This window comes from Meles meles, chromosome 18, assembly GCF_922984935.1.
Source record: "Meles meles chromosome 18, mMelMel3.1 paternal haplotype, whole genome shotgun sequence".
NCBI lineage: Eukaryota > Metazoa > Chordata > Mammalia > Carnivora > Mustelidae > Meles > Meles meles.
The window spans coordinates 50,399,299-50,420,907 of record NC_060083.1 but is presented as its reverse complement, the minus strand read 5'-3'; the positions used below and the strand labels follow the sequence as shown (position 1 = coordinate 50,420,907).

General features: G+C 37.0%; 1 protein-coding gene across 12 annotated transcripts in view; it reads left to right on the top strand.

The window, feature by feature from the left end:
• The window catches only part of BPTF (bromodomain PHD finger transcription factor), a 159,568-nt gene that overhangs the window by 56,515 nt on the left and 81,444 nt on the right, over positions 1-21,609 (top strand). For 9 of the 12 annotated variants that reach the window (XM_045984104.1, XM_045984107.1, XM_045984103.1 and 6 more), the window contains exons 3-5: positions 2,824-3,047; positions 10,173-10,379; positions 10,922-11,110. In XM_045984104.1, the coding sequence (XP_045840060.1) occupies positions 2,824-3,047; positions 10,173-10,379; positions 10,922-11,110 (620 nt within the window). The remainder of the gene's footprint in view (positions 1-2,823; positions 3,048-10,172; positions 10,380-10,921; positions 11,111-21,609) is intronic. The other 3 variants (XM_045984109.1, XM_045984113.1, XM_045984110.1) reach the window with 1 other exon arrangement.

The following is a 21,609-nucleotide window of genomic DNA, read 5'->3' as shown; positions in this document are numbered from 1 at the left end:
CACTTAAGTACTTTCTGATCTGATATCGTCACTTAATTACATTTTTGATGCAGTATTGCCTTTTAAAAGTATTTTATTAGTCTTTTTGATTAGAGGACTCTCACATCTTTAACACTGTAAGTTGGAATAAGACTTCTGTCATCACTCAGTCATAAGAAGTCAGAAATACCAATTATAGAGAGAAATTGAAAGCAGATTAAAAAAAATGATTTTCAGCAGTTTTTTAAGAAAGCTTCTAACAGAACAATATGCTAATTTCATATGTCAGCAGATGCTGATTTGAAAGCAGAAAATGAGGGGCTACCTTGGGAGTGCATGCGACTCTTGATCTTGAGATTGAGTTTGAGCCCCACCTCGGGGGTAGAGATTACTTAAATAAAAAAAAAATTTTTTAAAAAGCAAAGTGAGATAACATTCATTAATCCTTTTTTTTTCATTTTTGATAGTTTTGATATCCATTTATTTATCCATGACTTAATATGTCTCTCCTTTCTTCAGAATTACTGAGTGACTCATTCCTGGAATTCTACTCAATTTTTATTTACTTACTACCATAATAGTAACAATATTTTATTTTTATTGATTACTAACAATGTGCCTGGGTGCTACAATCTATGCCTTATTTTATTTTTTTACAATCTGTGCCTTATTTTTTTTTTTTAAAGATTTTATTTATTTATTTATTTATTTATTTGACAGAGAGAGAGAGACCACAAGTAGACAGAAAGGCAGGCAGAGAGAGAGAGAGGGAAGCAGGCTCGCCGCCGAGCAGAGAGCCCGATGTGGGCTCGATCCCAGGACCCTGAGATCATGACCTGAGCCGAAGGCAGCGGCTTAACCCACTGAGCCACCCAGGCACCCCCAATCTGTGCCTTATTATAATACCTTTAACTCTTACAGTGGCCCTGAAAGAGTTACCATTATCCCCATTTTATCAACAAGGTAAATAAAATGTCTCAGAAACCCAGAGAGTTGTGTCTTGTCCATATTTGCATATCTTATAAATGCCTGAGTATTTTAAAGCCAGATTTTTCTTTTTCTTTTCTTTTCTTTTTTCTTTCCTTTCTCTTTCTTTTTTTTTTTCCTTTCTCTTTCTTTCTGATTTTATTTTATTTTTTATTTTTATTTTTTTTTAGATTTTATTTATTTGACAGAGAGAGACCCCGGGGAATGGCAAAGGGAGAAGCAGGCTTCCCGCTGAGCGAGCCTGTTGCAGAGCTCCATCCCAGGGTTCTGGGACCTGAGTGGGAGGCAGACACTTAAAGACTGGAGCCACCCAGGAGCCCCTGAAACCAGATCTTTCTTAAAGCCCAGTTCTTTCAGTTCTGTGGGTTTGCTGTTGAATAGACAGGAAAGTTAGACTCTCTCATCAGGTAACTCACACATGCTCCTGAATTCCTTTTGAATGTGAGAAGAAATACTGTCACACGTATTTCTGAAAGTCCAGTCCTAGCCATGCTTTTACCTTGTGTTTTTAGTTGACATCTACAGCTACATTACAAGTGATTGGGACCTTTGGAGAGATGCAAGCAGGACAGGAAGTTGCTCTTCTCTCCAATTTGAACTTTGTCCATAAGAAAGGAAGAGAGAGGAGACATTATCACTCACAGAGTTGACTCCTTCAAGGACCAGAATTTAGCAGAGCATGTATATCATGTTGATGGAAATGTTCTAAACTGGATTGTAATGTCAGCCTGCTCTGTTCCTGCCATGCACTGACCAGAACTTAAATATTTCTGGTTCAGATTCCATTCATGTGGTTCAGTGATGATCTCAGAGTCAACTGACGTATAAACAAGACTGTCTTCCAGCAAGTACTTACACACTCTGCAGTGTGAGGTCCTGTTTCTGTGTGTTTCTACATATCTATTTACCTACCTTTCTTTTCTTTCTTTCTTTCAAGATTTTCTTTATTTGACACAGAGAGAAAAAGATTATAAGTAGGCAGAGAGGCAGGCAGAGGGCAGGGGGAGGGGAGCAGGCTCCCTGCTGAGCAGAGAGCCCAATGCGGGGCTCGATTCCAGGACCCTGAGACAATGACCTGAGCCGAAGGCAGAGGCTTAACCCACTGTGCCACCCAGGGGCCCCTCTTTCTTTCTTTTTTCAAGATTTATTTATTTATTTTAGAGGGAGAGCACGCGTGAGTGGGGGGAGTAGCAAAGGGAGAGGGGAGAGAGAATCTTTCATCAAACTCCCCAGTGGGCAAGGAGCCTGACACAAGCCTCAGTCCCAGGACCCTGAGATCATATCCTGAGCTGAAATCAAGAATTGACTGCCGAACTCACTGAACCACCCATAGATATTCTTCCTTTGCTGCTATGCTAATTCCTCTCTTTCCCCTATTTTTGTTCTTTAAAGGTTTTATTTAATTTTTATTTTTATTTTGTGAGAACGAGCGGGGAGGGGCAGAGAGAGAGAGGGAAAGAGACCATATCCCAAGCAGACTCCATACTGAGCACTGAACCCAATGTGGGGCTCCATCTCATGACCCTGAGATCATGACCTGAGATGAAATCAAGAGTTGGATGTTCAACCGACTGAGCGACCCAGGCGCTCCATCCTCTCTCGCCACTATTTCTCACAGATTATTTTATCTTAAGCTACTGTGGGCTAGGAAATCAAAATAACTAGAGCTTGCTCAATTAAAGTAAAAGTAACTTGAGTTTGAATGAGACTTGAGGGGATTTCTTGTACGCAAATATACTGAGCTTTAGTGGGCAGACTTTGTGTTACATATTTTAACCTTCACTGGATAGATGGCAGTTGTCAGATCAGTGCCGTTATGTCTAACACAGAGAGTGTTTTTGTACTTCTTTTAAACAGAGAAGAAGATACAGAAAATGAGAATGAGAAGAAAATTTGGTACTACAGCACAAAGGTCCAACTTGCAGAATTAATTGACTGTCTAGATAAAGATTACTGGGAAGCAGAACTTTGCAAAATTCTGGAAGAAATGCGGGAAGAAATCCACCGGCACATGGACATAACTGAAGACTTGACCAACAAGGCTCGGGGCAGTAACAAATCCTTTCTGGCGGCAGCTAATGGTGAGAGGGAAATTTTCTCAATTTGCTTGTTACTAAATTTAGGATTAACTCTTGCTATGAAATCACTGTAAAACTTGAAACGTTAATAATTTCAAGTTATATATACTTTAATTCTATGTGTTTTTTCTTTTTAAAGATTTTATTTATTTGAGAGAGTGAGCAAGAAAACGCAAGCAGGGGAGCAGAGGGACAGGGAGAAGCAGACCACCCCCCACCGCCCCCCCCCCACTAAGCAGGGAACCCAGTATGAGGCTCGATCCCAGAACCCTGGGATGAAGACCTGAGCGAAGGCAGCCATTTAACTGACTGAGCCACCCAGGCACCTTAGTTCTCTGTTTTCTTTTTCCTAAGGAATCTTGTTCATCCCAACATAAATTAGGGGATTTTATGCATTTTAGCCTTTAGTATGTTGCCTTGGTCATTACTAAATTGTTTTTTGTTGTTTTTTTTTTTTTTCTTTAATTCGGGTATCTTATTGAGAATCCTACTTCTATTTATTTATTTATTTATTTATTTATGTAAATATTTTATTTATTGGAGAGGCAGAGTGAGAGAGAGAAAGAAAGCACGGGTGGGGTGAGGAGCAGCGAGGGAGAAGTAGGCTCCCCACTGAGCAGGGATCCAGACTCAGGGCTCAATCTGGGAACTCCGGGATTGTGACCCGAGCCAAAGGCAGATGCTCAACTTACTGGGCGACCCAGGCTCCCCGTGAATCCTACTTTTAATTATGAGAAAGAGTATTCTTTTAAAAGATAGTCTTTGCTTTTTTTTTTAAGTAAAATTTAAATTTTAGAATAGTTTTATAGTTACAGAAAGGTTGCTGAGGTAATACAGAGGGTTCCAGATTCCCTGCACCAGGTTTCCCCTATTATTAGCATCTTACGTTGGTGCGGCACATTTGTCATAAGTAGTGAACCTATATTGATACATTATGATACCTTAATTTATACTTCATTCTGATTTTCTTATTTTTCCTGGTTACCTTTTTCTGTCTCGATCCCATCCAGGCTACCACACTGTGTTTACTTATGTCTGTTTAGGTTCCTCTAGACTGTCACATTTTCTCAGACTTTTCATATTTTTTTTTTAGAGATTTTATTTATTTATTTGACAGACAGAGATCACAGGTAGGCAGAGAGACAGCCAGAGAGAGAGGAAGGGAAGCAGGCTCCCTGCTGAGCAGAGAGCCTGATGCGGGGCTCAATCCCAGGACCCTGGGATCATGACCTGAGCCGAAGGCAGAGGCTTTAACCCACTGAGCCACCCAGGCGCCCCAGACTTCATATTTTTGATGACTTTGACGGTTTTGAGGAGTACTGGTCAGATATTTAATAGAGGGCCCTCAAATGGATTTGTCTCATGTTCTTCTCAGAACTGAGATACGGATTCTGGACGGAAGACCACATCACTCTCCTCCTATCAGTACTACATGCCATCACATGACTTGTCACTGATGATGTTCATCTGGTTCAGGTGGCATTTGTTGGGTTTCTGCCCTGTAAGATTACTGCTCCTACCTGTGTTGTGCTTTTCGGAAGAAAGTCACTGTGCACCGCCTGCACTCAGGTGGGAAGGGTTTAGGCTCCACTCCGGGGTAGCAGCTATCTACACAAATTATTTGGGACTTTTCTGCTTAGGAGATTTGTCTCTTCTCCTAGTTTATTTATTTATATCAGTGTGGACTCATGGATATCTATTTTATACTTTGGATTATATTTCAGTAGTACCTGATTTACTTTGTTGCTTAACTTTTTGCTTTATAAAAAAGATAATAAATAAATACGATTTTAAAAAATTTAATTTCTTTTCAGTGTAACAGAATAAATATGATTTTTTAAAGAAAGTTTAAATAGTACAATAATGTGTAGAATGAAAAGTGAACTTCCTTTGTAATCTCCAGTTTCACCTCTTTTCCCCACTTTTTTGTGTTTAATAAGTATCACCTGTGTTTTCTTTAAATCTTGGGTAAAATGATTAGGTAAGACTCTGAAAGTACACTTTAACTGCCTGGTTTTGCTTTTCTATATACATTATCTGCTATATGTAAAATCCTTTTAATGTTCTCGAGTCTCCATTTACTGAAAAAATTTCCCCATTCTCCCTTTTGCTTAAAATAGAATGTCTATACTTAATAAATATATTGAGTTAAGCTATTTCCCAGCTTGTTCTCACATACTCTGCATCAGTAGTCACTTGAATTCACCTGTCTTTTCTTGTGGATGATAGTCATACTGTCCTGTATAAACGCTGTTGCATACACATGCACTTCATCTTCAGAAACTAGCAGACTAATTACCAAGGATTGTGTTTCTTCAAATCTGATCGTTGGAAGTATTTTTCTATTAGATCTGTTTAGAAAAATAGGTAACTTTTTTATCAGATAATTTTAGTTATTAGAATTTTGGGGGGAGTTTGTATCCCCTTTTGATTTCTTTTTCTCCATGGTATAGGTCAGATAATAGGAAGTTTATTAATTTTAGACAGGTTACTTTCCTTTTGGTTTTCTTTCATGAATCATGGCATTAAAATTGACAAATCCATTTTTACTTTCTTGCATCCTTAGCTTTTAGTACAATAATAATGAACTATGTCCAGTCCCCTAAAAAACAGTATTATGTATGTTTTTATCGAGCATGTTGAATTAGAAATATTTTCTAGAGTGAGCTTGCCTGTGTACAAAATTGTAGAGATGGTATCATCTTTTTTTTTTTTTTCAAGATTTATTTACTTATGAGAGAGAGACCAGGAGGTACACTTGAGCAGGGGAAGGGGACTGTCGACTTCCCTCTGAGCACAGAGCCTGATGTGCAGAGTATGACATGGGGATCCATCACAGGACCCTGAGGTCATGACCTGAGCCAAAGTCAGATGCTCCACCAACTGAGGCACCCATGCGCCCCAGTATCATCTTAACTAAAGAACAAAACCAAAGTAGGAATTGGTAATCAAAATGTTTAGTGGTCTGATACAGGGGAATGTGAAAAACTAGAAATGCCCAATATAGAAGAATTGGATTATCATGTGGTAGAAGACTGGAGATTTGGAGAATTACATAAGGTACCATGCCAGAACAGTACTGGGTCTTTGACGTACTTAAATTCTCTTTCTCTAAATAAACAACGTGGTAAATACACCAGCTTTTATTAAAAAAAAAAAACAAAAAACAATTAGCATAGTAGGATTATAATTGGTATCCTATTTATATTTTTCAAATTTCCTACAATGAGCATTTTTTTGCTTTATTTTTGTTTTTTAAAGATTTGTTTATTTTTAGGGGGAGAGAGAGGCAGAAGGAGAAGGAGAAACAGAATCTCAAGCAGACTCCCCACTGAGTGTGGAGCCTGATGGGGGCTTGCTCAGTCCCACGACTCTGAGATCATGACCTGAAGCTGAAACCTAGAGTCAGGTGCTCAACCAACTGAGTCACTCAGGCGCCCAGCATATAATGTACTTTTAAAAATTAAACTTTTTTATGTAATCAGGAACAGCAGAGAAAGCTTTGAGCATTAGGCCAGAATATATTCTTAGACAGTAAGGTGGCTAATGTTTATGTGCTGTGGGACTGTCTTGATCCTGTAGTTACCTTCTTACTACAGTGTGGAGTTCATTTAAGTAAGAGTGACTGCGGCTTGGATTTATTTCATGGGGAGATCTAGACAAAAAGTGACACTTTTCTTTTCTCTTCTTCTCCTTCTTTGCTAAGGTTCACCCAACATGGTACTCTTACTCAAAAGAACTGAAAATTGATGGGGAAGAGGAGAGAAAACTGACTTTTTTTTTTTTTTTTAAGATTTTGTCAGAGAGAAAGAGAGCACAAGCATAGGGAGTGGCAGGCAGAAGGAGAATCAGTGCTCCCCACTGAGCAAAGAGCCTGGTGCAGAGCTTGATCCCAGGACCTTGGGATCATGACTTGAGCTGAAGGTAGAAGTTTAACCAGCTGAGCCACCCAAGCATCCTGAAAACTGGCATTTTTGAGTACACCTGCTTTGGTGTTCAACTAGATGTTTTACAAGCCTTTAATCCTCTCAACAGCTTTGTAAGGGGGTGTACTGGCAGTGAATTAAACATTCAGACAGAAGAATTCCCCATTAAAATGCTGGTCTGCCACCGTTAAGTTTAATTGTTCTCCCTGGGAACCAAAATGTGAGCTATGGTAGTCCATTTAGGAGCATCCAGGCCAGGTAAAAATCTAGAATAATTTCTTGTGGTGTTTTTAACTTGGGATTTTATGAGAGGAAAACAGCAGAAACTACTGGGTTCTGAAATAGCCAGGAGTAATTTGCATTATCATGACATCAGTTTCAGCATCGCAGTGTGTTCTAATGACTTGACATTCTTAACCTTGCAAATAGCATAAATCCTTTCAAGTTTAGCCCTTTGGTTTTTATTATTTTTTATTTTTTTAAAGATTTTATTTATATGACAGAGCATAAGTAGGCAGAGAGGCAGGCAGAGAGAGAGGGGGAGGCAGGCTCCCTGCTGAGCAGAGAGCCCGATGCGGGGCTCGATCCAGGACCCTGGGATCATGACCTGAGCCGAAGGCAGAGGCTTTAACCCACTGAGCCACTCAGGCTCCCCAAGCCCATTGGTTTTTATATACTTATATGTATACTTTAGGAGAGTTTAATTCTACTTTGGTAGTTCAGTTTTCCTTTTCTGTTTTTTTCTAATAGTTTATGAAAATTTTCAAATATATGGAAAGATCAAAAGAATGGTACAGTAAACACCTTTACGTCCATCATGATTATACAGTTTACTGTATATTTTTAGTTGTAAATAGTTTGCTATATTTGCTTTATCATATACCTTTATGGTAATTGTATTTTATAATTATTTTGGTGTTTTTGAAGGAAGTTTATTTTTGGAATACACTTTTCTAAGTAGAGATGGTTTTTATTTTATTTTAGAGCGAGAGAGAAAGAGTGGAGGGGAGGGGCAAAGAAAGAGGGAGAGAGAGAATCTTAAGCAGGTTCCATGCCCATCACAGAACCCCACATAGGGCTTAATCTCACGACCCTGAGATCATGACCTGAGCCGCAATCGAGAGTCAGATGCTTAACTGGCTGACTGCGCCACCCATTCACCCTGGTAGTAGTTGTTTTTTGTTTTGTTTTGTCTTGTTTTTAATGTTTTATTCTCATTAAATGGCACTAGGAAAGTTGGGAGGAACTTAAACTAGTTAGGTGAAGAAAAGCTAGCAGTTGGGGGCACCTGGCTGGCTCAGTCGGTAGAGCTGGTGACTCTTGATCTCAGGTCATGAGTTCAAGCCCCACATTGGGCATAGAGATTCCTTGAAAAAAGGAATAAGAAGAGCTGGCAGTTGAAAATCAGGGTGGAGCTATGTTTGAAAGAGAAGTAATATGGCTCTAAGAAGAGCAAGTGATTAGAAACTAGACTTCTAAATAAAAAGTTCTTTAAAAAAAATGAGATACTTCCATTGATAAGTTTAGTGTACTTATTAGCAAGAGTAACCACAACTTTGGTGAATTGAACTGAAAGTGGTAGGTAAAGGGATATGAAGAGATAGGTCAGAAGGATCCTGGGAAGACTTGGATGATGAGGAGGACAGAAAACATGCCAGTTGGAATTTCTTCCATATGAAATTGTCCTGTACCTATCCTAGATGTTCATATATTGATTGGCTCTGAGTTCTTACAGGAATTCGGAATAGGGAGGGTGAGACAGAGTGTGAGGAATTAACTCCAGCCAGCTCAGCTGTCATCCCTTTACCAGAAAGATGAGTGTTTTCCAGTGATGACTTTTTAGGTTTTTTTTTTAGTCCTAGGAAACATTCTAGATACCTACAACTTGAGAAGCATGGATGAAAATGCAGGTACAGAAGATTTAAACAAAGGAAATGTAAACAAGGAAATTCAAAAATTTAAAAAAACATGCCATGTTACATGGCATTAAAAATGTTTCTTCTTGTTCACACTGTACTCTAGTTGGTAAATTTATTTCTCATGAGGGTACAGTTTAACAGTTCTGACATTACTGTGTGTACTAGAGTTGACCAAACAAATAGATACATTATAACGAGAACAAGGTTTCTCTTGTTAGAAGTTACAAAGAAGCAACAGGGCAACGCTTGAATGGACCACTCAAACCACCGCACGAAGATAGAGAAAAAATATAGATGTATGACATACATTGTTTAGTATGCATATACATAACATTTCCGGCTGAGTATGGAAATAGTGACACTGTAATAGTAACAATTACACCTGAGCCTAGATCATGTCTTCTGAATATCATTCTCCAATAAGAAAAAGAACCAAGAGTCCTTACAGAGATCATGGATTCTAGGGTTGGGGCAGGGAAAATACAAGGTAAGCGTGTAGCGTCTTGTCGTACTAGAAAGTAAGGAAATGCTAAATGAATGAACGAATGAACAACTGAATGATTGAAGTGTGTTCAGAGAACACAGGCCTCTCTCTCAGCTCCCAGTGGCCAAAGCTGGAACAAACTTGAGGAACAGAATAAAAAATGATAGTATTGGATCATAATCCAAAGAATATCATTAATACCTGAGAGTCTATGCCAATATACTTGTGGTCTACATCATGCTGTAATATCGTTCTGCCCAAATTGAAAGAGGATTAGAGCCCTTAGGGATTTATTGACTTTCAAAACAGTCACGGGACTTCAGAGAGAAATGGGACTTTGTTTTCTCATTTTGCAGTAGAGACTGAAGGTTAGATAGCTTGGCGACTGTAAGCCTAAACAGCTAGTTCAAGTCAGGTGTGCACTGGGTCACGGGTACCTTGGTTTTGACCGCTGTGCCAGACTGCCTGCACTGTGGATCTGTGCAGCTTGCAGTTTTCCTCATATGGTAGAAGAGATGACAGTAATCTCTATCATGTCAGCTTCAAAGGTTAGACTGATTTTCTTTTTTAAAAAAAGAAAGTAGTTGTAATTACCATATATTTTCTAGAAATGAAGATAACCAAATTGGTTGGATTCTATAAGCATTGACATTGTATTGGTAATCTTTATCCTTATTTCATAGTTCTAATGTTTTAACATGTTTAATTTTAATAACTTATATTGAAACTCTTAAGTGGCATCTGTAGTACTTTTATATTTGGTATATATGGAAGCAAAACTTTTTGTTTTTTATTACAGAAGAAATTTTGGAATCCATAAGAGCCAAAAAAGGAGATATTGATATTGTTAAAAGCCCAGAAGAAGTAGAAAAGGACAAGAACGAGACTGAGAATAATAACTCCAAAGATGTTGAGAAAAGTAGAGAGGAGTTTGAAGACCAGTCCCTTGAAAAAGACAGTGATGACAAAACAGCGGATGATGATCCTGAGCAAGGAAAATCTGAGGGTAAAAAAATTACTTGGCTAGAAAGTGATATTTAATCAGTGTAATTATATATGAAACCTTCAGTTTTACTTTCAAAATGAAAATGAATCTCTTTTTATTACTAATACTTATTTAAATTTATATTTCTAAAGGAAGTAGGATATCATTTCCCCTTGTAACATGTATAATCACTGTAATGAGTTTTACATATTGGTGGGTTGGTTATAATATATATCTCTGTTTATACTTCCTAATAAGGTGCCATTTTCCTATGAGATTTGTTGGTGAAAAATCCCTATTTTTATAGCAGAATATGCACTTTTGTATGTGATATGTTCATTTTTATATTAATTAAACATTCTTAGTATTTTAAATATTCGTAAATACTCTTTGGATTACTTACTGCAGAAGTATCCCAGAATCTAATTGCTTCAAAATGGCCATCAAATAAAAGCACGTTTTCTTGGTGATCGTTCATTTTTAGTAGTTGATTGAATGTGGCCATTTGTCCTTAAGCAATTTTAAAGGATATCTTTAAAGTTTTGTTGTGCATTTTACTGTAGAGCCAACAGAAGTTGGGGATAAAGGTAACTCTGTGTCAGCAAATCTTGGCGACAACACAGCAAATGCTTCTTCAGAAGAGACTAGTCCCTCTGAAGGGAGGAGTCCCGTGGGGTGTCTCTCAGAAACCCACGATAGCAGCAACATGGCAGAGAAGAAGGTGGCATCTGAGCTCCCCCAGGATGTGCCAGGTACAGAGGGCAGTGTATCAATGCCTCTGTAATGGGGGGAATCGTTCCCTTTTGTAGTAAAAGCTGAATGTCACCTGAAATTTTAAAGTATGTGTTCATTCATGCTGCTTGCTTATATAAGTGCCATCCCTGATTGCTAAATTGTCACCTAACATTTGGAGTTTGACACATGTTCTTGCAGTTAGTGCTTGAAACTCATCATACTCTTCATGCTTCTTAAAGTTCATTTAGCTGGTTTTGACTAATAGACTTATTTGTATATTTTATCATCAGATCATAGTGGCAGATATTTTGGTTTTAAGTACTTACATACTAATGGCTCCGTGTTGAATGATTTGACCATTCCAGTTCTGTATGTACTAACAAATTAATTTATGTTTGCATGTGCTTGTGTAGTTTTTTAAACATTTCAAACCATAATGTTATGATAGAAAACCATTGTCACAAAACATTTTTTGCAAGATATATTTTGACATTGAAAATGTTAAGTTAATCAATAATCCATATTTTAAGCTTTTTAAAATTAAAATTGTACTTGAAGTAAGTTATATCACATGCAAAGAATGTCATTATGCCTTTCCTTGTGCCTTTTTTTTTTTAACGAAAAATAATTTTTATTATAGGAGCTATATGTATTTTTTGAAAAGCAAACTAGAAAATTTAGGTGAGCAAAACAAAATAAACACTGGTAATCCCACCGCAAATTAAGAATCGTAGCTAATACCTTGCTGGAAGTCCTTAATGATTTTTTTCTATATATTATAAGAATATCGTGTATTTTCCAACTTGTGGTACTGTCATTGCTCCTGGGGGTAGGATTCTGATGTGTTGAGAAGAACGACAGCATTAGTTAACAGTTGGAAGGCTTGATTCTAGATCCACTTCTGCCATTAAGTTAATGTCGTATTTAATCTAGTAAGGACTCAATGTCCCTGTTTTGTAATTTGAAGGATTTTGATGATTAACAGTTCTTGTGTGACTGCTTTCAACTGAGTACTTATAAACAGTGAACTATTGCTGAAAACACCAGTAACATTAAATTAGTAACAAATGTAACATTAGATTACATGTACAGATGTATGTGTAGGGTCCAAAAGAATCACAATAATAAGGTCACCGTATTTTATCCTAATGAGAGATTGTTGATTAAGATGAAGAAAAGTCTGGAAACTGTGCTAACTGGTGAAATACAACAAAATTTTGAGCCTAGAAAAGACTAAACTTGGTATCAAGAGAAAGCTAGATTGGAAATAATGTAATTGTCCACTGAGAAGTTGGCTGGGGGATTAGACTTCTCTTTGTGATGTAGGATATTAAGTCAAATAAGTAGAAATAATAGGAATATTATGAGTAAATATTAACCACTTTAAACTACAGCTGTTTAGAAAATAGAAGTAATAAATTCCCTTTTACTTGATTCATTTAGTAAATACGTATCAGAGATCATTTCATTAAGGAATAAGTAATGTTGATACCTGCCTGACCTATCAGAGATGATTTCAGCACAAGTCCTTTATTGAATGGACTGGAGAATCAGAGATCTATAATTCTGTGATTAGATCTCTAGGTCCTGTCCAATTAAAATATTACAGTATTACAACTTAATATCTTTATGAATCAGAATTTGGAAGCCAGAGTACTAGACCCCCAAAATTGTGAAGAGAATTTCATTTTTATTGGAATTATGATTACATCCTTGGTAAATACTTATTAAAATATTCTTTATGCTTTTAGATTGATAGTTATTGTGAACCTCATTCTTTTTTTTTTTTTTTTAAGATTTTTATTTATTTATTTGACAGAGAGAGATCACAAGTAGATAAAGAGGCAGGTAGAGAGAGGGAGAGAGGAGGAAGCAGGTTCCCTGCTGAGCAGAGAGCCTGATGCAGGACTCGATCCCAGGACCCTGAGATCATGACCTGAGCTGAAGGCAGCGGCTTAACCCACTGAGCCACCCAGGCTCCCATGAACCTCATTCTTACTAGTAGGTTTATATACTGGTTAGTTGTTTGGTTCTTAAACCAAACACAGTAGAGTAACAGCTATGCACAGATTTTAGCAGACATTTGCTTTTACATTATTTATTACCAGTTTATTAATGTCTCTGAGACATTTGTTCTTTTGCTACCAGAATGGTTTAAGGGAGAAACTCTTATCTTGGTATACTTTTAAGGGATGCCAGATGAAATACTATTATCTACAAGACTTACAAGACTTAGGGTAGTACCCGACGTGTTGATTGCTCAGTAAATGCTGGCTATTGTTGTTATTGCTGTAAACAGTCAAGGCTTTGAAAGAGGGAGAAGGCCTAGCCAGTAAAAAATAACAGTGAGTGAGTTGAATTATACATTTAAGGTTCAGTAGTAGTATTTAAACTTGGTGTTTAAACTTTGCGTTCAATTGGTTTTTTCAGTATAGTATTTAAACTTCGTATTTAAACTTTGCGTTCAGTTGGTTTTTTCATGTGTAGGTCACAAAAAATCGATTTAGATGAGATCCTGAACAAGAAGTGGGAGCAAATAGCAATTGTCAGTTGCTGTAAGAAGTTGATTGGGTTCATTAGCGGGATCAGAGTGCCAGAGAGCTGGAGGCTATAAATTCAAAACCTGACCATTTAGTAAATTACAGCCCTCTCCTTGACTAGACTAGAAAATGAAACTAAACCTAAAAACCTGGTAGTCTCATACTTGTTTCCAAAACAATGTGAAAAGCATTTTTAAAGACATACATTAAACACACCACACCAGTTTTTAAAGAGGAGTTTGGTATATTTAATGTAGACAAACATTTTAGTAGCTCCCTGACTTTAAAATTTACAACACTAGTGGGAATGTATCAGTGACCAAAACAGACAAAGTCAAGGCCCTTGAGGATTCTCCTTTCCAGTGGGCAGTAGATGGGCCTAATGGTAGAGTTCTGATCCTCATAGAAGACCGTAATGTAGTTACATAGAAGACTCCCTGCTTCCTTCTGTTTCTGTCTCTTTCTCCATGCACTCATTTATTCAACAAGTATTTATGGAGTGCCAGATGCCTGGCAGTGTGCTGGGTACTTTGTGGTATCCCTGGACCACTCTCTTTGGGCCATACATGAGATGTGGTATTACAAGAACTGGAGAGGGGGATTATTCTAGGTAGATGAGAAACAATAACTGTGATAGAAAGCATCTCATTGGTTTTCTTTCCTAAACCTCAAAATGTCGTCAGACACCTGATTTAATGACTCAGGCTTATCAATAGAAGACTGTCAGATTGGAAGGTTGTTTTTTATGGAAATATTTTTTTGGTAAACTTTTTCATTAAAATATAACATGGTAAAGTGCGTAAGTGTTAAGTAAACAGTTTGATAAAACATACCTCTGTAACCACATCATGTCCCCCGTAGCCACCACTATGCCCATCCTCACAAAAGCAATTATGTCTTGACTTCTACAGCAGTTAGGATTGCCTTTTAAAAAGATCATAAATGGTATGAAACAGTATGTACTTTTTGATGTCCATTTTTTTTACCTCAGCAATATATGAGAGCCATCCAGATGTTGCTTGTAATAGTAGGACATTCTGTTTTATTGCAGTGTGATATTCTATTACAGAGATATATAGTGACCAATTACTAATTAATTATGATTATTCGTTTTCTGTGTTGATAGGCATTTGAGTGGTTTCCCATTTGGGGACAATTGTGAATAATGCTACAGTGAATATTCTTTTACATGTTTTTTATGCTCCTATATGTGCCTTTCTGGAGGTATAAGTCTAGCTGGATTTCCCGGGTCATTCAGGTTGTGTATGCTCATCTTAATAGAAATGGGTAGCTTTCTAGAGTGGTTATGCAAGTTCCCACTCATCAGTGGTCTGTGAGAGTTCTCGCTCCTCTGCAACCTTGCTAAAACTTGGTATCATCAGTGTCATTCGTTTTTTTCTCCTTTATTTTAGTCATTCTGATGGCATTATAGGGATATCTGGTTTGAACTTGTGACTAAGGATGTTGAGCACTTTTGTGTGTGTCTGTGTGTATGCTATGTGTATATGCACATATTTGTTAACTATATGTATACACAGGCCATTTGGCTACCTTTTTTGGTAAACTACCTGTCAGTTCCTTTGTTTTCTCTTTTGTGGTGTCTTTTTCGTTTGTGGTTGTTTTCATGACAGAGGGTTAATTCCAGTCCCTCTGCTCCATCTGGAAGCAGAAGTACTTACATTGATTTTTTTTTTTTTTTTTTAAGATTTTACTTATTTATTTGACAGAGAGAGATCACAAGCAGGTAGAGAGAGGAGGAAGCAGGCTCCGCATTGAGCAGAGAGCCCGATGCGGGGCTTGATCCCAGAACTCCGGGATCATGACCCGAGCTGAAGGCAGAGGCCCTAACCCACTGAGCCACCCAGGCACCCCCTTACATTGATTTTTTAATTTACTTATTTATTTGTCAGAGAGAGAGAGAGAGAAGAGAGAGAGCACAAGCAGGGAGAACAGCAGGCAGAGGAAGAAGCAGGCTCCCTGCTGAGCAAGGAGCCTGATATGGGACTTGATCCCAGGACCCTGGGATCATGACCTGAGCCGAAGGCAGACGTTTAACGACGGAGCCACCAAGTCATCCCTGATTTTTTTTTTAAGATTTTATTTATTTATTTGACAGACAGAGATCACAAGTAGGCGGGGGGGGGGGGGGAAGCAGGCTTCTTCCTGAGTAAAGAGCCCGTTGTGGGGCTCCATCCCAGGACCCTGAGATCATGACCTGAGCCAATGGCAGACATTTAATGACTGAGCCACCCAGGTGCTCCTAAAATTTTTAATTTTTATCATTGTTTTTGGTTGTATTAAAAAAAAAGAGCTCCTCCAAAAGGGTATCCTAGTTGATACTTACATTTAGATGCAATATTATTTCTCCTCTGGCTCCTTAAGATGGATGCTTTGATAATTTTTAGTTTTTACTTATTTTTTCTAGTCTGTCAAGGCTATGATTTTCCCTTTATGTACTGCCATAGCTGCATCCTGCAAACTTTTATATATTGTCTTTGTCATTCAGTTTAAAATGTTTTCTGATTCTCATTATGAGATAGTTTCCTTTTTAACCCATTCTGGTTATCTTTTTTTTGCTATTGATTTTTAGCTTAACTTACTGCAGTCAGAGTAGTTGTTGAGGTTTTTATGGTTCAGTTTATGATTAATATTGAGAAATGTCTTATTTATCAATATGTATTTTTAGTTGTTGGGTACAATATTGGGCAGTCAGATCAAGGTTTTGAATTGTGTTGTTCAGATCTCTATCCTTGCTATTTTTTTTCCTCTTTCTTCTCTGTAAGACACTTTAAAATTACTTCAGTTTACTGTGGAGTTGCCTTTTTCTCTTAATTTTTTTTCAGTTTTTGCATTATATACTTTGAGGCTATCTAATTAGGTGCACATAGTCTTTATATTTCTTGTTGAATTAACTTTATTATTGCAAAATATCATTTATCTTTATTTTTTGGTAAGATTTATTTATTGATTTTAGAGAGAGGACACGCATGCAAGTGGGGGGAGGGGCCAGAGAAGAGGAATAGAATCTCAAGCCGTCTCCCTGCTGAGTGCAGAACCTGATGTAGGGTTCGAACTCACAACCCTAAGATTGTGAACTGAGGGGAAATCAAGAGTTGGACACTCAACTGACTGAACCACCCAGGTGTCCCATAAAATGTCCTTTATCTTTAGTAAAATTTCTAAGCTACAACAGCTTGCTTTTAATCCATTCCAGGACCCTGGGATCATGACCTGAGCTGAAAGCAGATGCTTTACTGACTGAGCCACCCAGGCACCCCTAGAATTTCTTTAGAAATATATCCAGAATCTTTTTAGAAATACATCTACTTTTAGGGCACTTGGGTGGCTCGTTGGTTGAGCGTCTATCTTCAGCTGGGGTTGTGATCTTGGGACACCTGGGATCGAGTCCCTGGTTGGGCTCCCTCCTCAGTGGGGACTCTGCTTTACCTTCTCTCTCTACCTCTGCCCCCACCCATGCACTCTGTCAAATAAATAAAATCTTAAAAAAAAAAATACATCTACTTTCAGATTTCTTTAGAAGTAAATGTATATCGGGGAGCCTGGCTGGCCCAGTGAAGAGTGTCTCTCTTGATCTTGGGGTTGTGGGTTCAAGCCCTGTGTTGGGTGTAGAGATTGTTTAAAAAAAAAATTTAAAGAAATCTTCAGAAGAAAAGAAGTAAATGTATATTATTTCAAGCTATATTTTGACATAAATCTTATCATCTTATCAGAGAGTACTGTCATTTTGATGTGATACAGTAAATGATATTATGTAAAGGAAAAATTATAAATTCATGGTAAAAAAATCTATGGGAGTGAGAACATGAGAAACAACACGCAGATGTGATTTCATATTGGGTATGATCAGTGATCAGATTTTTATGTGGCAAAGATTGAAGATTAAACTGAAAAGTTGGGCCATATTTTGGGGAAGGTTAGTAGCCATCACTTAAAAATACTAATCTTTTAATATCCTTATATTCTCTAATATTCCTTAGATTTTTTTTCTTGTATCTGTGTTCCAGACATTTCACTTCAGTTCATGAAAATGGTTATGTTGCCAAAAACATCCCCATGTAGCAAGTATGCTGTTTAGTATTACTTCTTTGTAATTAACTAGAGGTTTAGTTTCAGAATTACACTTTTGTCCTGGATTTTAGATTAGAATCTTTTTGTACCAGAATGTCGAGTTTTAAATTTAAAAGTGGAGAAAAGAACACATGACTTGCTAGCATCTTAAAGTCAAATTCACTCCTGAGAGTTTATATTCAAACAATGCAGATAGCATTTGTTTTAAGTTAATGCCTCCAGATTTAATGCCTGGGATTAAAGAACATATCAGCAGTAGATAAAACTGGCTTCATTTCCATATAATTGTTCTGAAAATGTTTCCATGGACATTCTGAAACTCTAACTGCTATAAAGTTAAACTAAAGGAACATACTGATTTAAACGATTAACTTTTGGGAATAATGACATCTTAAAAGATAGGGACTTTGCTTTAGTTTTGAATTTTACTACAAGGGAAATTTGTTGGAGGTGCCTGGATGGCTCAGTCAGTTAAGCATCTGCCTTCAGCTCAGGTCATGATCCCGGGGTGCTGGGATCAAGGCCTGCATTGGGCGCTCTGCTCCATGGGGAGCCTGCTTCTCTTTCTCCCTCTGCCCCTCCAGCTCGTGCTCACGCACTCTCAAATGAATGAATAAAATCCTTTTTTTAAAAAATTTATTTATTTTTTAAAAGATTTTATTTATTTATTTGACAGAGAGAGATCACAAGTAGACAGAGAGGCAGGCAGAGAGAGAGAGAGGGAAACAGGCTCCCCGCTGAGCGGAGAGCCCGATGCGGGACTCGATCCCAGGACCCTGAGATCATGACCTGAGCCGAAGGCAGCAGCTTAACCCACTGAGCCACCCAGGCGCCCCCCCCCCTTTTTTTTAAGGGAAATTCAGTTGATAGGCTATTGGAAGTTGATGCTAAACCAGTGTATTAGCCTCACTGAGTTGATCCATAAGCTTTTGAGCTTCTGCAGTTAAATAATCTTTTCTTTCTTATCCTTTTTAGTAGGTTTGGTTTTAGTTTATAGTTGTATACTTTCTGATTAGCTATTTTACCTCAATTTTTTCCGTTAAAAAAATTCCCCTTTTAACCAGATAGAAAAATTACTTTTTTTCTTTGTAGTTTTTTTGCTTAGAATTTTGTTTTTTAGGTTTTGGTGTTACTGTTCAGAAGTTGAAGATCAAGATCTACATGTAATTTTGGTTTGAGGGATAACTATAAAACTTACCCTGTAATTGATTCGTTGACAGTGTCATGTCTAATGAAAATAGTATTGTAAATGCCAAAACCCATAATATTTGCCATATGGCTAGAAATTTGGACTTTGAAGTTTAAAATATACATCTTGGTAGGTGATAACCTTCTTGGTGGTATTTTGAAGCAACTGCTTCAGATTTCCTCAGTCTGTAGCCAAATGAAGTAAAGAAGTAAAGAGTTATAGAACAGCTTAAAGTTCGCTTTTTTGTTTATTTATTTATTTATAGTAATTTCTACACCCAAGGTGGGGCTCAATCCCATGGCCCCAAGAACAGGAGTCACATGCTCTTCTGATTGAGCCAGCCAGGCTCCCCTAGAACAATTATTCAAAACAACAACAACAGCCAGGGCATCTGGGTGGCTCAGTAGGTTAATCATTCAACTTTGGATCTCAGCTCAGGTCTGATCTGAAGTTACGAGTTTGAGCTGTGCCTTGTGCTCCACACTGGGCATGGAGCCTACTTTAGAAAAAAAGCAAAAACCGACAACCAAAATCAGTATTCTAAACTGAAATGGAGGAAAACACTGTTTTCCACTTAAGACAGATTAACTTTGGATGAACTAACAAAACTATGTTTTATGAATTTGTGGTAGTCTTTAGTTTATTATTACCTTGAGAGTTTAAATAGATACATTCTGAATTCAGTTTGCTTTCAGTGGGTTTTTGGCTTTTTTAGATGAGAATACCTGGTAAGGGATTGATTGCCTGTTCTTGTATGAAGTACCATTATCTCCCCAATAGCAGAAAACACTTTCTCTAAAGTATTTTAAGATGTGTATAGTCAGAATCTCTTAAGTTCCTATCCCAGAATTTTCTTAGTTTACCATACTTGGAGTATATTATATACTAAAAAAGTTTTGGTGGGCTGGTCTACAATTTTTCTTATGATTCTATGGGACAGTGCACTCTGAGGTCACGAGGGGATATCTTTTTATATTGTTATTTATATATTATCTTTATATATATATTAGTTTATATATATTATATATATTGAGAAGATGATATTTAAACCATTATACATTAGGACTACTACACTTCACAAATACAGATCTTATAGCTGTGAAAAGAATGGTTAGTGAAGAATTTGATACTATTTGTGAGAGACTTCTTTTGTTCAGATTTTTCTGAGTTGATTTTACTACTGGTTTAGAGCTGTCAGATGTTAAATTTGACATTTTGAAATCCTTCATAAAAAATTTTTATACTAGAGACATTTTCAAACTACATAAAAGTTAAGAGAATAGTATAATGACCACATCCACATTACCGTATATCTAATACTTATGTAAAAAAGAATTATCAAGATTTGTCATACTTGCTTCACCCGTGTTTTTTTTTAACTCCTTGTTTTTTCTTTTTTTGGCTCAAAAAATATTTTCCTCTTTGATTCGAGGCGTACATTGTCAGATAAATCACAGTCCTTAGTTAATAGTATTCATCATTGGTCATTGCATAGAATCCCTTAATTTATTCATTCAGGTTTTAAATTACTTAATAATGAAACTAAACACCTAGGAACTTGTCACCCAGACAAAACTAAGTCCTGCTTTGATACTAACCTGCATCTTTAATCACTTCCCCAAGTTCGTCCCCTGCCTCCTTCTCCCCTACCTGAAGTAGTTGTCACTTTGAATCCTGTGTTCACTAACATCTTCTTTTGTTTTTATAAGGGATACACAGTAGAATCAAGACTGTTGATACTGGAAGTCAAAGTGATATATAATTCACATGCTTTTGCTTCATTGAGTTGATTTACATAATTTTCTAAAAACTATGTATTTCTGTTTTTAGTTTTAAACTTTACTACGAGTGTATAGTGTTAAATGTGTATTTTTCAGTGTATTGTGTTAAGTGTAACTTTTTGGAACTTCAGTTTTTCACTTTATATTATAGTAATAATATAATATTGTATGTTGCTAATTGCATTGTAATATTCCTCTGTGCAACTATACCACAGGTTTGTTTTTTTTCTCCCCCTTTCTCATTAATTTGATTTTGGGTTCTTTTCCGACTGCAGTATTTTAAAGCAAATCCCAGACATTGAGTTATATCAATCTTACATACATCTCTAAAACATAAGAGAAATATGAACATTTTCTACATAATTACATTGTCATTTTAATAAAATTGATAGCGATTCCTTAGTATCATCTACTGTTCTGTTATTTAAAATTTGCTCTCTTTAATATATGTGCTGCCGAAGCGAGCACAAAATTTGCTCTCTTTAAAAAAATTTTTTTTTTTTTACATTTGTTGTGTTTGTAGTAACTTCAGATAAGGTTCCCATATGACATGTCTGTTGCTATTGTTATCTTTTGAGTCTCTTAGTCTAGAGTGTTCTCACCTTCGCCGACATTCTTCCTCTGTACACTGTTGACTTGTTGAAGAATCACAGTGTATCTTCCTATGGGATATCCTACATTTGGGATTTGTCTGTTCCCTTCCTCTTAGTGTTCTTCAATTTATTCAAAATCTTGATTAAAATCATTTTAAACTATTTTTGGCAAGAATATTCCATAACTTTGTGCTGGGTACTTCGTATTATAAGGCATCAAAAGCCTCGTGATGTCTTTTTATGGTTTGCCTTTATAAATGCTGAAGTTGGTCAGTGAGTTCAGGTAGTGACATGGTAAAGTTTCCTGTTAACCTCTCATTAATT